The sequence below is a fragment of the Lycium barbarum genome, chromosome 4 (assembly GCF_019175385.1).
Source record: "Lycium barbarum isolate Lr01 chromosome 4, ASM1917538v2, whole genome shotgun sequence".
Lineage (NCBI taxonomy): Eukaryota > Viridiplantae > Streptophyta > Magnoliopsida > Solanales > Solanaceae > Lycium > Lycium barbarum.
Genome location: NC_083340.1, coordinates 18,053,880 through 18,071,447, shown reverse-complemented (window position 1 = coordinate 18,071,447; position 17,568 = coordinate 18,053,880). Strand labels below are relative to the sequence as shown.

Here is a 17,568-nt window from a genome sequence, read left to right as displayed (position 1 = left end):
GGAGCTGCTCCTCCCTTAATGAAGGGTCTTGGGTTCGAGCCTGAGTATGAAAAAATCTTTCGAGGGAGCGCTTTCCCTAAATGGATGCTACGCAATGCGAATTATCTGGACTAATCTAGCACAAATACGAATACCAGGCACCGGATAGAAAACCAAACAATAGGAAAAATAAGATAGGAGATTTAACAGCTTTTGAAAAGTAGACCTTCAGAACAAAAAATAAATTTGACTTTAAAAAATAATATTAGGACCTAAAGTAATTAATTGAAAAGATTGACATTTTATTGGAAACTTTTGTGAGGACAACAAAAGTCCCTCAGTTGTCCCTTATATATATAGTAGTAATATATATTTTTTATTTTGTGAAAATCATTAGCTGATTAACCCTAAGGGATTGTGGAAAAGCAATTTTTACATTTTAAGATCATTAAGTTTCTTCTCCTCTCTTTTTTCTTGTGTGTTTTTTTAATCTCTTGACCATAAAGCTAAGTAGTTGTGTACTTGCATCTCCCTTGCTTTTGGAGTAGTGATCTATGGATGACTCATAATATCTAACCTAATTTTCCTTATACTCTCAATCTGCAAAACTCAAGAAACTCTCCCAAAAAAAAATAAAAAATTATACTAATGATTTTCTCTGGATGATTTCTTCTTCTTTTTATTGGGTTGATTTCATATGAAAAAAATATTTATCAAAATTATTATACATATAAATGATTATAATATAGGTATATATCCTTTGTCGATTTTTTTTTTTGTTCAAAACCAAATCATGCCAAATATTATCGATTCTAAAAATCTAATACCAAATCAATTTCTGAAGTTGGCTTAGTGAAAAAATGATCCATTTACAGCAAAAACTCGTGTCCTTTAGAACCTTGAGAAAAAAGTTTCAATTCACATCATCATAAGCCTATTTTATGTCCAATTTGCAAAGAATCACGGTAACTATCTTTTTAGTCTGGCGTTTATACATTCATTAGGTATTAGTGTTACATTTATAAGACCCTTAGTGATCGGCATTTAATGTCCATCCACAAGTTTATTCACCACATTCTTAACTCTCTCCGTCAATAATTTTGAGATGATCTTATAAACACTACCTATTAAACTGATAGGCCCAAAATCCCTTAGCTCCATTCTTTTTTTGGATCGAGGCCACATACATACGTTGCATTATTATTATTTTTTTTGTTTTCAAAAAATTCGTGATTATAACAAAATTTCAAAGTCTTCATGATGTCTTCCTTCAAATATTTCTGAAAAAAGAACTCATTGGATATCCGTCTGGACCTGGGGCTTTGTGAACTTCTCACATTTTAATACACTCAAGCATCTCCTGTTTATCAAAGTCTCATATGATTGAATTTAGGCCTCCAATTCTCTGTTCCAGCTCGTCATTATTATTAAATCTTCTACTATATGCATTTGTCATCCTTTGGAAAAAAACTTACTACTAGTATTTTTATCCCCCTGTTTAGCTAAAGTACCCTCGATCTCTGCCTCCATGGTATCTTTTCATATTTGGCAATCTCCTCAAACACTAAACTAGCTTTTTACAAGGAATTTCTCATCATTGAGTCTTCCTGTTCCTCCAAGTTGTCCATAGCTAAAATTTGATTAAATGCGCCAGTTTTCTTATTTTCCAGGTTGCCATAGTGGCATTCCATTCTTTCAATTTTGATTTCAACAATCTCAATTAGCAAGCTAAAATGTAGTTAAGCCTTCCTTGCACCTCAAGAGAACTCCACTTTTTCTGTGAGTCCCTTAACATCAAGCCACCAATTCTCAAACTTAAAATGCAGACTTGGTATATGTTCCCATTCCCTTCACACTGTAATAAAATGGGACAATGATCAGATGAGAGTTTTGGAGGCAAAGATCATTCTATGTTGTTGAAATCCTCATTCCAACTCATTGAGAACAAAAAAACTGTCGATTCTTGACGAGATATCGTGATTATTCCCCCAGTTCTATGTATAATTCCCTCAAAGATCTATTAGTTCAAGATCATCAATAATCTCTGAGAATTTAAGCATTGCTGAAGTGATTGCCGCTGTTTCTTCTTTCAGCTGCAAATCTTATGGCATCAAAGTCTTTGCAAACCACTCATGCTCCTTCACAAACCCTCTTGTTGCTGCTAATTCCTTCCATTGATCTCTTCTCCCAATCCGATAGATTATCGATCTATAAATCTCTGTGAGATGCAATATGAAGTTCTAGATCATTGAGAAGATACTGCAAGTGATATTAATTGATTTCGCTGTTGATACCCTTTTATCCCACGTCTTCAAAATTCCACCACTTCTGCAATTTTCTTACAGATGGGCAAAATCCACCCACTTTTCTCCAAAGATGTAGCTTCTTCTGCCGGTCACTGTTAAAGTTCGACAAATTTGATCTGCGGGTCAATTATCACAGTGCAGTGGCTTCTCGCTGATAGTCCCTCCATTGACTTGAGATGATTCTAACGCTTGCATAGGTTTCAATGAGATTCACTTCAATGTCTGCAAGTCCTGTCTTGCAGACAACGTGTGTACTGTGGATAAGAGAAAAGTTGGGAAAATGGGGTCAAAAAATACTGTGACTGCTGCAAAGGAGGTTGTGTTTGGTCCTTCCACCTTCTAATTAGTAAGAATTTTTGAGGTTCAAGAGATTGTATAAACTTTGTTCCAATTCCTTCACGAATTCAATGGCGCCACCAACGATTGATCAGGCCTGGTCACCCTGGAGGCCTGAACCACACAATTGTTGTCACATACACATACGCATTCGAATTTAATCTTAGTTTAATTAATTCTAATATAAGAAATTTTGTCGCCCAAAAAGTGTGACAATGGGGGACTAATTTAAAAATCAAGCTTTAACTAGTATTAAGAGCGAAATTTGTCCTTTTTTAAGATAAAGGCCTAAAGAAGTTGTTAAAAGTAAACCATTGTTCCAACTTTGTTCAAGTCAAAAACTAACCCATTTTTGTGGTTTGTTTTTCAGTTCTGAAGTTTCTTCCTCCAAATTCATCAATTGAGAAAGATAATTAATCAATTTAATTTATACAAATAAAATCTCATGAATACACAATACAAAAGAAAACGTCAGTATCATTCAAATTAAACGTGTAAGAAAGACGATTAGATCAATCTAATTTCTGCTAGTAAAATTCAACGAACTGTAAAAGGAAAAGAAAGTTTTTAGTCTAGGAAACAAAAATATTTTGATCAAGAATGCATATGCTCCAATCGTACAGAGGTCATTCTGCTCTACCTCTATCTCAGAAATTCATGAAGGCAGTAGTAATTAGTAAAGAAACAACCAAAATCCACAAAAAAGAAATATGTACATCAACATTCAAGATTACTAGTACGTACTACATAGCTCTATTAGACTATTACCAGTCCAAAACAGAACACATAATAGTGACATTTATTTTGTTCTCTCTTTGTATTATTAGTGGCTTAGTGATACCCAAGTGGTGCTGGCGAGTCCTTCAGCTGTTGTCCTTGATAATGAATGTCCTGCAAAATCAAAACCACATAAATTAGTTAATCAACACTTCAAACAAACACCAATCATTTCAACAACGTCTCAATCCCAAGCAAGTTGAGATCAGCTATATGAATTCTTACGGATGCAAAGTGGTTGACATCGCGGTGATGAGCCTCATCAGCCCTAACAACCAAGACAACATCACGGAGAGTGGAGTCCTTAGGTAGGCGCCAGTAATCAATGGCAATAGCAGGAGCAGGGACGTTCTCAATGTTACCCTTGTCCAATTCCTTGAGGAACTCAGTGTACGAATGGATAGCCTCTTCTTCCAAGTACCCCACGATACGATGAGCCAACTTTGGGGAAAGAAGGTAAGTCGCAAAGTAGGCGTTGAAGAAGACACCTTGTACTGTGAAGACCAAGGCTCGCTCGTACCACTTTGGCTTGGCAACTTCCATGAAAGTCATGAGATGCATCCTCTCATTTTCAGCTTCTTCCAACAGTGCTTTGATCCACCCACCACTCTGTTCGAATCGCCTCAGGGACTTGCAGTGCAACAACATACCTCCCACCATTCCAGGCACTGCGGCAACAGTTTCCAGCATCATTGCTCTACAACCATATCTCCTCTGTATCACATAAATTTAACACCACAAAAATTAATCACCTGTGTCATATTTCTTAGTAAGAATTTTAATATATATATTGATAGCATAACATGAAAATTATTCTTGAAAATTGGTCTATAAGGCAGGGAATAAAAGATGATTTTAACAACATCAGTAACCACTATTAATACTATTATTACTCCACGCTAAAAAAATGACACTATCAACAGTTAGGAGTCAAATAGCTATTCCTAAATAACAATCTTTTCAAACGCTTTTTAGATTTTTTTTTAAAACTATAACTAATGGTATATATTGGATTTTTTAAAATATATTTTCCAGACATGAATATTCTATTTTTAAAGAATAAATCGATGCAAATCGATGCACAGTTTTCAAGCTGATCATTGTAATTTAAATTAATTAGATTATTTTGGATCGAAGAAGTATAAGAACACATTCCGAAATTATGGGAAATGACATAGTAGAATCTTTTCGTAAGAGCTCTAACTAAATTTAATTGACAAATATTAACATCTTCCAAGATCCAAAATTCCCAACTAGGAAAAGAATTCACACATGACGAAATCATTTTTTTTTAATTCTTAATTAGGACCATAATAAGGACTTCCAATATTCTGGGAATTGACATTAAAGACTTTTTAGCCTCTAATAAGTATACCGAGTTCATCACAATAATAACGTCATATTGACATAACAAAAAAAAAATAAAAAAACACAAATAGCAACAAACAAATATAATAACTTACATACCTGAAAAAATATATCAGTGGGGTATCGAAGGGACTTAACAGTCCAATAAGCAAATTTGTCCAGAAACGTGACAGGTGCATGGTGTTTCGTCAGATCTATTGACATATCTGCCTGGTACGTCTCCCATGGCTACATCACACAAAGAAAAACAAAATCAACAAAAAATCTCAAAAAGAAAAAAAATATAAAAAAATCATAAAGTATGTAAAAAGCTAGTACTTAAACTTACGTACCCTAAAACAATTCCATTTCCATTCAGTACCATCTGGTTTAGTAATCTTTGATGGCTGAACACCCCAATAACTCACTACTGATTTCTCATCACCGCCCTTAGCGCCGCCGTTCTCCACTTTCTTTTCTTGCTCCTTTTCATTCAAAGCCATGGTACTTGCACTACGTGAACCCATCACCGGAAAATTCCTAGCCCACGTCACCACCGCTTTCTCCACCGGCAAACCGGTAACTCCGGTTAAACCATCATTTCGGATAACTGCAGTTGAAAAGTAACGTGGACCCATATGACCCATTACTAGTCGGGTCATCCTTGACGCTCCACGTGTCATCATCTTTGATAATAACTCCGATCAAAATGTTATGAAGAATATGTTTGCCAGAAAGTTGGAAAGAAAGAAACTTGGGGAAGAAGGTAAGAGTATTTTCTTTTCTTTTCTTTTTTTCTTTTTTGCGTTGTGTGAAGGGTTTACGATATACGCTGCTTTTATATAGGGGTGAGATTTTTATGTTTTTACGTAAATTTTAATTAATTTTCCTTTTGAATTTTGTTATACGGTTGGTTTCGATCAAGCTTCGCGTGAAGACTGTGTGGAATCAACGGTTACGTATATTTTATTAATTTTATGGCTGATAAATTTTGGCGTTTGAGATATTTTAAAAATGTGCGGTTAGTAAATTCTAGAAGAAATGACTAAAATGACCGGTTCCAATGCCACCATTTTGACTTGAAAATCAAGTATGTTGAATATGACTAGGAAGTCAACTAATTCCACATAATTTTTATATGAAATGAAATAGCAGTGAATCGTAGTGATAATATGCATAAAAGTATCTGTGGTAGATTGAATATTAAGAAATTTCTGCATTGTATGCTCAATTTTTGAGTTTCTTATACCACTATAATTAGGCGTGTAATATATATATATATATATATATATATATATATATATATATATATATATATATATATATATATTAGTTACGTTGTTAGGGTGAATGGTTCTGATTAAACAACATGGACCACTCTGAAATAACAGTGTCAAATAATAAAAATGTAAATGCTGATGAAAATTCATTAAATGCCATAGTGTAGTGGTCAAATAAAATAATACAAACTCCAAGGGCTTTTCTGGAAATCAATGGCAAAAGTATGCAAGTAGCTGACTTTAAATGGTCAAGTTCAATTTCGTGTTTTATTTCTCTTTTTCTTTCAAAAAAGTAGATCTTGGGGAACAAGTAATGGGGAGTTTCGTGAAGAGCAAGAGTTGGTCCAAAGTCATTGAATCATGATTTTGCCATTATATTAAGAGCAACTATTTATTAATTTTCTTTATTAAGCACAACTTGTTTTTCAATACTATATTTGGTAAACTTATTATTCGTAGTTGCCAATAATAAACTGACAGAGTACAGGCAAGCAGCCAGAAACGGCAGTACTTCTGCCACGTCACTGCATCAGTCACCAAGAGTTATTTTAAAAAGAAAATTAATTGCGTAAAGATACAGTAAGACCTCCATCGACGACTAAATTTTAAGCCGGTGAACATTTACGTGGATCGGGTACTTTTATTAACTAACTTATACTCCTTCTGTTTCAATTTATATGAACTCATTTGACTGGATACGACATTTAAGAAAAAAAAAAGACTTTTGAAACTTGTGGTTCAAAGTAAGCCTTGAAAATTTGTGTGACTGTAAATCATTTATAAAGTGAATTTGTTTTCAAATTAGGAAAGGGGTCATTCATTTTGGCACAGACTAAAAAAAAAAAAATAGGTTCAAACAAATTGAAACAGGAGGAGTAATACATATACATAATACATGTCTTTACATATAATTGTATTGCTAATTTATAGTGAAGCAATACATATTTTAACATAAATTTTTGAATGATATCATAGTTTAAAATAGTACTCCTATAATTTAATTTGATGTAAATATCTAGTGCGGTAAGTTTGCCCCAATGTCTAATGCTTTTGGTATCATAACTCTAGTTGAACCTTTAAATTTCTTTTACTAGGGAACTTTTTTTTAAAATGAAGTTGTAAAGGATAATTTGAAGTGCAGCTCTTTTGGATAATTACTTTGATTTAAATTGTGAATATTGATCAATGCAAATAGGGTATAGGAGAAAAGGCGAACTATATAGATGACAATAGAAACTCCATCATCGAATAATTCCTTTTGCTAAGAGAAACAAAAATTCTTTGCATCAGCACAAACTTGATTGGCCAATTATATTGTGATTTTGTTAGAAAGAGGTTGCAAATCTTTTCTGATAGAATATACGAATCCACCAAACAGTATAGAGAACAAGGTTCTCTATCTGTTCCCTTAAGTAAGACAAGAAGTAAATACACAAGATATTTACGTGGAAAAACTTCTTGCTGAAGGGATTAAAAACCATGACCCACTGCAGTAGGATTTGCTCAACTTCACTATAAACGAGCAAACTTCAAATTACAACCTATTGCAACCTAGAAATTAAATTCTTAATCCTTCCCCCTTATAATAACTCTACCGCAAAGAACACACCTTGACTAACTCTAGCAAAGTGAACAACTCAGAAATGTTAAAAATCTGTCCTACTATGACACTTCTTGAAAGTAATGTAGGAATACAAGATAAAGAACAAAAGACAAAGACTCAACAAACCAAAGGATTTAAGAGATGTCGCAACATTGTTCTTGAGAGCACTTTGAGATGCGGTGGCTATCACTTGAGATGAGAGTGAATTTTCTGATTTGCAAGTGTTAGGTTTTCACTTGTAACATGTTGTTTATATAGGTGGAGCAAGTGGGTTGATGTGAAAGTGACATTCAAGTTGCTTCGGCCACTAGAGAGCAGCAGCTGTGCTGCTGCCAGTCGGTACAGTGTCAACAACTTTACAACTGTAGTGTTGACTTGCACAAACTAGAACCTGATCCCATCTGGTTCCTCTAAAAACTTATCTGGTTCCTCAAATAAGTTTGTCAAATCATGAAAACACGAAATAACATAACTTATCATTCCCCTCCTATTAGTTTTTTTTTTCTTTTTCTTTTTTAAGTCATTCATTGTCTATGTTTTTGTTCTTGCATTTCAAAATTGAGAAAAGAAAAGGAGGAATTGTAAAGAAATAGATGAAAATGGGAGACTATCAAATTTCCCTGGGAGTATTTTCAAATACTACTCTATGTCTTGGGTGAAACCATATGACATTTGAAGTACGCACCAAAAAGAAAGAAAAAAAAGAAGCCAGATGCTCTGCGCCTTCCTTTTGATATTTGAACAACTAATATTCTTTTCTCTTTGACTGATATCTTATAGTGATCGACCAATGAAATTTGTGCAGTAGACCATTTCCGCCTCCAATTAGACAATTTAATTCTTGCCAGAGATTAAGATTAGCATATCAAAGAACAGGAACATTAGTGCAACAGTAAAAATATAATTGTGTGAGTGTGATCAGAAGAACAAGATGTCAAGGCCACGTAAATAATTGCCTCGCACACAACAAAACCTTTTTATCGAGAGATGATCAACTGTAAGGTTAAAAACCTTCTTCGCCCAGTGCTTGCTGTATTTCTGGATCTAAATTAAAAGTTTAGAATTTAGAACATCAATAAATTAGGCATATCATGATATTCGTTGTTTTGACAAAGATATATTAATAAGTTCAATTTTCAAAAGGGTTAATTAAGTACTTATATATACATATTAAGGAGAAATATTTACAAAACGTGACGATAGTTTTCTATTTACAAAACATAACATTACAAATCCTATACAACACATACTTTAAAAAAGAAAACATTATTTTAAAAAAAAAAATTAATTTTTTTTTTGGTCAAAAATTTATGTGTGAAAGTTTTATAAAATGTGTATATGTAACAGCCCAGGCCACCGCATGTAGAAATTGTGACGCCCCGAACTATGACCTGGGTGTAACACGACACTCGGGCCTTACTTGCATGTGTCCGAGCGAACCTCATGGCTTGCTTGTCAACATGGGCATCAAAATAATATACTCTATATGATGCAATTTAAATGAATCATGAAAATGTAATTTGCGGAATAAAGTCTTGAAATTATCTCATAGCATGAAAAATCACGAAAACGTAATAGTCTGCAAGCATGAAAACATAACTGACTCTGTGAACTAACATCTGTCTATCAAACCTCTAAAACATGTCTGAATACTAACTACCAGGACATGGCCCTGGACTACCATAACTGAATACTAATGCAAACTCCATGCTGAACCCCGAGAGGAGTGGGACTCACCAATAAGCTAATAACTGAGGTGATCCTACTGCGCAGGTGTATGCTCCTGAAAACCGGTATCTGCACCGTGAAGTGCAGGCCCCGGGCAAAAGGGACGTTAGTACATGGTGAATAGTACTAGTATGTAAAACCTGCTGAAATGAAGAGCATGACACAACATAGGTATAGGACATGAACTGAAACTGAATGTAACTTGAACATGAGCATGAAACGTGGGTAAAGTCTGAAAACAGTAAATCAATGGAAATACATGTATATAAAACTGCTTGTAACGTGGGGAATGCTATAGTATAACCGACAACATGATCTGGTACTTGCGTCCTACCAGCAGAACACTCACACCTTGCCAGGGATATGAGATTTAAGTAATAATAAGCATGTAAGGATCCAAACTGCATAATGAAGGTGTTGCCTCCTTGCTGACAACCCTTATCCTACGGTGGCTACGTAGTTTCAGGCTATCTGAGCCTTCTCGGTTAACTAAGCAAATCCCAAAAACATGAACATGATATAGTTGGCTAAGAAGCCCATGATTTTCGTGAAATAACTTGTAATCATGATTTCACGAAATAACTTGTAACATGGTTTCATGAAAAATGTATGGAATGTGTATATCTCGTTCAAGACTTAAAAAATCCGCTAAAAATTATGCGTATCAAAACAATATGAAATTTGTATCTCGCTCAAGGCTTAGAATTCGCTCACATTTTCGTGTATAAAGTTAATGTTAGATTTCTGTAATACAACTACAACAACATTACATACAACTTTGATACAACATTCAAGACTTAAAATAATCGCTCAAATTTTTGTGTATGAAATGTGTATATCTTGCTCAAGGCTTAAAAAGTTCGCTCAAATTTTGTGTATGAAAAACGTATGAAATCTGTATATCTCGATCAAGGCTTAAACATTATGCTCAATATTTTATGTATTAGAATGGTATGAAATGTGTATATCTTGCTCAAGACTTAGAATTTCACTCACATTTTTCGTATATAAAGTTTATATTAGGTTTCTGGAAAATTAATACAACTGCAACAACATTATAACAACTTTTGTACAATATTCAAGGCTTAAATTTTGCGCTCACAATTTTGTGTATGAAAACTATATTAAAAATTTCACTCACATATACACATTTCATACAACTTTCATACACAAAAAATTGAGGTAATTTTTTAAGCCTTTGAGCAAAAAATATATATAGATATATATTTAAAAAAAAAATATATATTTTAAACTTTAAAAAAAATTGAAAAAAATAATAATAATAAACAAACGAAAAATATATGAAAATCCATCATGTTTCGTAAACTATCGTTATGTTTTGTAAATAAGAAAAACTATCTATATATATTATAATAAAGAGTTTTAAGTTGGTACCTATGTCATTTTCCCTTTTCAAAATATTGGCCCCTGCTATGATACAAATCAATTGATAAACTATTAAGTTTATTTTTTTGATGTCTATCCACGACATATTTTTTTTTTTGATGTCTATCCACGACATCTAAATAAAACAATCGGATAAGAATTTTTTATTTGACCTTATTATTATTTATTTGTCTTTAGTTAATTAAATGGTTCAATATATCTGTGAGATTGATATATTCTTCGTTACTAATATACTAAGCAAAATCCTTTTAAAAAGAAATTCAAATAGTTACTTTTATGTATTATTTAAAATAATTTAAACTCCTCATATATTCAGTTCTAATCATGTTCCTTGATCTCTATTTATAAATATAAGAATATTATTATGACTTTTCGATCTCGTTTTCTTATTGAAATGAAGGGTTGGCGTGGGAAGCAAACCGATCTTGAAATTAGAATGCGTCTTGCGTGAATCCGAATTAGTCAGAGTCTCAATATAATTATCATACACCGAAAAGGAAAACAAAAAAAAAGTGCATAGCAACTTCATTCTTTAGCATCATACCTATAACAAATCTCAAGAAATAGTGATATTTGTACAAAGGACACAAAAAAGCTCAAGGTTCATTAATACAAAGATATATAACATACTAATGGAAAAATTCAACACTAACTAGATATGGATAGACAAATCTTTTGAGATATTGTTTTCACTTCAATGATATCCAATTGGAGCAGGGTAATCCTTCAATTCATGCCCTTGACACTGTATATCCTGTAAAACAATTGTTTTAAAAAATTATTCAAAAGCATAAAACTACGACAAATTTTAAGCAGAAGAGAGGAGAAAATGATAAAAATGGTCCCTTATGTTTGGGATACAATTAAAGTAGTCCTTTAATTTAACTTCTGAGTAATTCGCCTTTCAAATATTTTAACAAACTTGTCTTTTAGATTGAGGGGAACAAATGAAAAAAAAAAAATAACTAGAAACATTCGGAAAGTTTCATTGAATCTATAAACTACAACGCAAAAAACTACACTAGATATAAAAAATAACATAAGTTGCACCTCAAAAAGTTATACCTAACTCTAGAAATAGACCAAAACTAGTGTAAAATTTACACCTTCAAATATGAGTTCCTGTTAAATCCTTTTTGTTTTCTATTCCTATCAAAACTGACATACGAGACCGAAAGTGCTATCTTCTAGCAAATTAAAAGAACCAAAATTGCTCTCAAGTATATCTAAGGGGTTAGTATTTTGTTATCTTTTCTCTAGAAGAAAGCCTCTTAAATGTGGGAGAAAATTAAAAGAGAAGAAAATGAGAAGCGAAAATCTTACCGAAGCAAAGTGATTTAGGTCACGATGATGTGCCTCATCAGCCCTAATAACAGTGACAACATCTTTAAGCGTTGAATTAGCTGGCAAACGCCAATAATCAATAGCAATAGCAGGAGCAGGCAAGTTCTCAAAAACACCCTTCTCAATATCAACCAAAAACTCAGTATACGAATTCACTGCTTCTTCCTCTAAGTAGCCAACAATCCTATGAGCCAATTTTGGTGACACCAAATATGCCAAGAAATAGGCATTGAAGAATACACCTTGGACTGCAAACACTAATGTACGTTCGTACCATTTAGGGTTCGATAACTCGATGAATGTCATGAGATGCATCCTTTCGTTCTCAGCTTCTTCGAGGAGGGCTTTGATCCACCCTCCACTGTGCTCGAATAGTCTGAGGGATTTGCAGTGGAGGAGCATACCGCCTACCATACCTGGCACGGCTGCAACCGTTTCTAGTAACATGGCATGGCACATATGCCTTCTCTGTGAGATCAAAATAAGAGTCCTTTTGGGTTAGCTGATGATTAAAAGTAGCGATAAGTGATAAAATTTATGAAACATATCATAAATATAGTTTACATATATTATATAGTGTGGTAGAAAGGAGAAGGAATATAACATAATGTTTAGGAATTAGCACTTTTAGTCCTTCAGATAGTGATAAACTGCAATTTAAGTTTTTGTTATTTTTGTTTAATTTAATACATTAACTTTCAATTAATTGATGTGTACTTTTGATCTCTTTTGATCTCTATGACTGTGAATCTTCACAATTATAATGTAATGAATTATTAAGCTCTAAAACCGCTCAACTATTGATATGTTAATTTTTTTTTTTTTTATTGTTACTCCATAAGGGTAAAATAATTCCAAAATATAGTCTAATATCACATCTTTACCATATAAAGGGATGTAAAAAAAACATTTTTTTAGTTAATTGAAGAATAAATGTACTTAGTCAATATTGCAAGGATCAAATAAGAATTTACTAATAATCAAAGGACCAAAAGTGCAATTATCCATGTAGTGTCACTTCAACCAATTTATTCAACTAGTGACAAGCTCACGTTGTCCTTTTTTTGAGGAATTAGTTGTTGGAGTGATTACTTTAATTTAGAACGTCTATTATATCATGTACAATATTTTATTATAATTATTATGTGGATAATAAGAGAGTCAAGATGTTGACCTGGAAGAACATGTATGTGGGGAACTTTAAAGCCTGGACAGTCCAATAAGCAAATTTGTCCATGAAATTGGCAGGCATATGGTGCTTCTTCACATCAATCGAAATATCAGCTGAGTATGTCTCCCATGGCTACCGAACCCACACACAAAAAATTAAATTCTATTATTACTATCTCATTTAATTAAAAATACTCGGCGAAAAAAAAAAAGTCTACCATTAAAACTTTTTAATAATTTTGACTGTCTGTACATAAAAATTAAACTTGCTTACCCTAAAGCAGTTCCACCTCCATGGTGTACCATCTTGCTTGGAGATTTTGGGAGGATCCACACCCCAATAGCTAACTATGGCCTTGGCCTTAGCCTTATCGCGATTATCACCGCCCTCATCAGCGAGCATGTGCGGTGGTTGGTGTGGCTTTTGCTCATCTTTTGTTGTACCAAAAGCCATATTGCTATAATAACCAACGTGTACTATGCTTCCACAGGGCGAAACCTGTAGTTGCCTCATAAGCAAGCCGGACATTTTCACTGCTGCACTACGACTCATATTGATATGACTTGAAATTAAACCAAATAAGAAATAAGTAAGTAAGATCACTAATTGAATCAATTTTTGTTGTTGATGTTTTTATGGTGAGATACAGGGTGAAAAATTGTTGGCTATTTATATAGCGTTAAAGTTGAAAAGGTCGGGACTATGATGTAATAGATGACAGTGTGTGAGAAAGTTCCTGGAATTGACTTTTCGTTAGTATTGGGAGAGTGACGTTTCTTGGTCATTAGCACAAAAAGAAAAAAGATGTTGCTTGGTTGTGGCCAATCTATATATATATATATATATATATATATATATATATATATATATATATATATATATATATATATATAATAAAGTTAGGCATAAATAAAGTGATTGACACCTCTCTATGGCCTCCATTTCCATTATTTTTTTTCTCCTTTTTTCTCCTTTTTTCCTTCTTCATTCTTCATTTATCTTATTTTAACCTAGCTCAAAAAAACTCTAAATTAAATTAATGGTGTTAATTGCCATTCATTCTTGAGTTAATACCTACCATGAAAGCTGCAATTGTTACAAAAATACACTCAACGTGTTTTCTGGTAATAAATTTTTCTCCCACCGCGTCAATGGTTTCTTTATTCTGTCATTAACTATTCTCCTTCCTAATATCAATCAAATAAGAATGCATTTACACGGCTTTTCCCGTTGTCTCATTTAAGGTGCTCCTACAATAACTATCAAATTAGAGAAAATGAGTTATGTGGAAATAATTGCCCTTTTGATACGGTAGGAAAACATAGTGAATTTTGCGCCTTTTTCCTAGCCAGAATTGAGAGCTAGAAGATTGAAAACCAAGAAAAAAATGTCGGTCAATTGAGATGTCAATACTATTCTTTATGTACCTTTGTCACTCATTTTGTTTTTGTAGATTCATGAAAAATATTGATAGTTTGAACTCTTACTTGAGTTTTTAAGTTGTGATTTTGATTGCAGGTGTAAGAAGCATATTGGATTACATCTATCTCTAAGTCAAGTTCATCCACATAGCATTTGTAGTATATCACAACTCTTAATTATTTTGTTGTAAACTTCTCTAAAGAAGCCATGTAAATATTGCAAGAACAAGAAAGGTCAGTTTAGAGAATGGAATCTCCATATCCGCCAAGGCAATGATGAGGTGAATACTCCTTTTATTTTAAACTTTGGAATTATTTTGTAACCATCAGATGATAAGGTATCCAGACCTGCACAAGTAACTGCCCAGATCAAGCAAGAGTGCACATACAGACGGGACACATTTTTGCATAGGAAACAAAATAATACAACTAGGGGATGGATAGATAGAACACTTAGATAGAGTTATACTATTGGTGTAGCTATAGTAAATACGTAGCTGTTGAGCAGTTTATTTCACTCTGCATTGTAAGTTGTTGCGTGGAGATTAATAGAAAAATTTCTTCACCAAAAAACTATTCGTTCATTTTCCCTTCTTAGTAGATTTTTATTTATATGTTGTTGCTTTCAAATTTGTACTGCTGTAGATATGGTGATCCCTAATTTAGAAACTTAATGAGGGAGGTTTATGTTTTCTTGGATACTCAGGAGCAGATCAGGTATATTTTCAAGATTTTATTATCAACTTTAAGCATTTTTCAAGATACTCATTTTTCTTTATTTTGTAATAATGATTGAGACACGTGTATTTTATATTCTCAGAGTTTTTATACTCAATTTGAGTATTTCTCAGTTACTCACTTTCCTTATTCAGCATTTTTTTAGTATTGAATTTTACAAGATTCATCAAGTTGATACAAAATGAGAGACTCTGCACAGTATGAGAATTAGATCATATATTTGACGGAATGAATTCTAGGTAATTATTTCTTCTAAACATACAATTTGATAACCCTTTCTTATTTAGTTTATATTATGTGCAATTTATTTTGTTACAAGGTCCTGGCATTGTTTTCTCCCCAAAAAATAGTAGTAGGATTTCTAAATGGGAGAGATGGAGTATTTTTATTTCATTTTATATACTATATGACTAGGGTTGGCTCTTAGTACCAAAATTTTCTTTTTCTCAATCATTTTTTGCTTTTCGCGAACTAATGTTTTGGTGGTTTATTTTTTATATTTTCCCATTCTTTCATCTATTTATGTTAAAAAAAATATCATTATTAGAAAAACTGTAATTTCCTTGTACATTAGAAAGCCCAAAGTTCTACTAAGATTTTGTCTTAAAAGAGGTGGACTAAAGTTCTTCTCCATTAAGGTGCCGTTTGGCCATAAAAATTATTCACTTTTTTCGGATTTTTTTTTACTTTTTTCCGGAATTAGCGTTTGGCCATGAAAATTCCGAATACAACTTGAAGTTGTATTCCGGAATACCAAAAACTCAAAAAACTTGTTTTTCAAAAAATTTCACTTTTTTCACTTTTTTACAACTACATTTCACCAAAAACTACAATTTCAAAAACTATGGTCAAATACAACTCCAACTCCAACTCCAAAATTCCAAAACAAAAAAAGTGAAATATTGTTTCGTATTTATGGCCAAACGGCACCTAAGTGACATCTACTCGCCTTTTACAAGTTGCTTAAATAACAATACTTTGATATGTGCTGAAAATATATCATTTTCATTATACTTAAATTATTAATGTGCAATTAGTTCTATTCTTTGATGGTATGTGTTTCTAATGTAATTAAAATACATGTATTATTGAAAACAGGGAACTTGGGACTATGCCTATACTAGGAAAGATTATCAAATATTGGCACCAAAAAGAATATACATGACTGTTGCTCTCCCTAAAACAAAAAAGAGTAAAGTGTGAAGTATTTCAAAAATAACATGTCACAACGAGTGCATTCTTTATTTACCAGATATTACAATTTTGTAAAGCTTGGGGGTCTCCACCAACAAATTATTGCCGGTAGATGTTCTTTCGAATCTTTATGTTCATGCTCACAATTAGGGGTGTACAACGTAAACCGATAAACCGCACCAAACCGATAAACCGAGTCAAATCGAGAAAAAAAACCGACTAGTGGTTTGGTTTGACTTGGTTTGGTGTTGAGAAAAAAAACTCGATCATAATTGGTTTGGTTTGGTTTTAACTAAAAAAAGTCAAACCGAACCAAACCAACCCGACATTACATGTATTCAATTTTTAAAATATTTTATACATAAAAATATTTATTTGTAATGGAATTTATAGATATTTCTTTTATTTTTTCGTAGTTTTTTTATCTATTATCATATTATTCAAGCTTGAACTTAGAATTTTGAATGTCAATAAGTTTTATATCCTATGGATATTTGTAACTCAAATAAAGTTCAAACCAAAACCAGCTCAACACTAACGCTAACAAAAGAAATTCAATTTACCACTAGGAATGACAATAATGTTGAATATCTATTCTTTAGTTTTGCATAATTAGTTTAGAGAGTGAAAATACATAACTTAAGTTTTTTTTCTTTTTCATGTAACTAATACTTATTGGCCGTGCTTATTTTAGCATGACTTAGTATTTTTAGATTATGGTCATTTTCTTTATGGCTTGTTAAGTTACAATATTTATTTTAACCGATTTTATTAGTTTTTGTTGAATATTTTAATACAATGTTATCACTCTTCTCACATTTTGTGTTATTTTCTTAAGAGACACCTTAATTATATAGTTGTATCTTACTAGGACAGAAATATTTGATGTAAAAGTTATATGTATTGTATCAAGACTATTCCGAAAAAAAAAATGAAA

At 32.6% G+C, this 17,568-nt stretch overlaps 2 protein-coding genes across 3 annotated transcripts; both read right to left on the bottom strand.

Annotated features, from left to right (window-relative positions):
• Positions 1 to 1,223: 1,223 nt before the first annotated feature.
• On the bottom strand, positions 1,224 to 5,575 carry LOC132635443 (ubiquinol oxidase 2, mitochondrial). Of its 2 annotated transcripts, XR_009580516.1 has the most exons (5): positions 5,099 to 5,575; positions 4,866 to 4,994; positions 3,624 to 4,112; positions 3,390 to 3,512; positions 1,224 to 2,735 (listed from the first exon to the last, which is right to left on the bottom strand). XR_009580516.1 is itself a non-coding variant. In XM_060351840.1 (4 exons), the coding sequence occupies exons 1-4, from the start codon at positions 5,429 to 5,431 to the stop codon at positions 3,453 to 3,455; spliced, it is 1,011 nt and encodes a 336-aa protein (XP_060207823.1). In that variant the 5' UTR covers positions 5,432 to 5,575; the 3' UTR covers positions 3,168 to 3,452. The 2 variants fall into 2 exon arrangements, 1 of the variants encoding a protein (XP_060207823.1); XM_060351840.1 differs by lacking the exon at positions 1,224 to 2,735 and having other exon boundaries at positions 3,168 to 3,512.
• Positions 5,576 to 11,260: 5,685 nt separating this feature from the next.
• Positions 11,261 to 13,934, bottom strand: LOC132635442 (ubiquinol oxidase 2, mitochondrial-like). Its single transcript, XM_060351839.1, has 4 exons — positions 13,552 to 13,934; positions 13,282 to 13,410; positions 12,087 to 12,575; positions 11,261 to 11,517 (listed from the first exon to the last, which is right to left on the bottom strand). Exons 1-4 carry the CDS (start codon positions 13,828 to 13,830, stop codon positions 11,458 to 11,460), a joined length of 957 nt encoding a protein of 318 aa, XP_060207822.1. The 5' UTR covers positions 13,831 to 13,934; the 3' UTR covers positions 11,261 to 11,457.
• Positions 13,935 to 17,568: the final 3,634 nt, after the last annotated feature.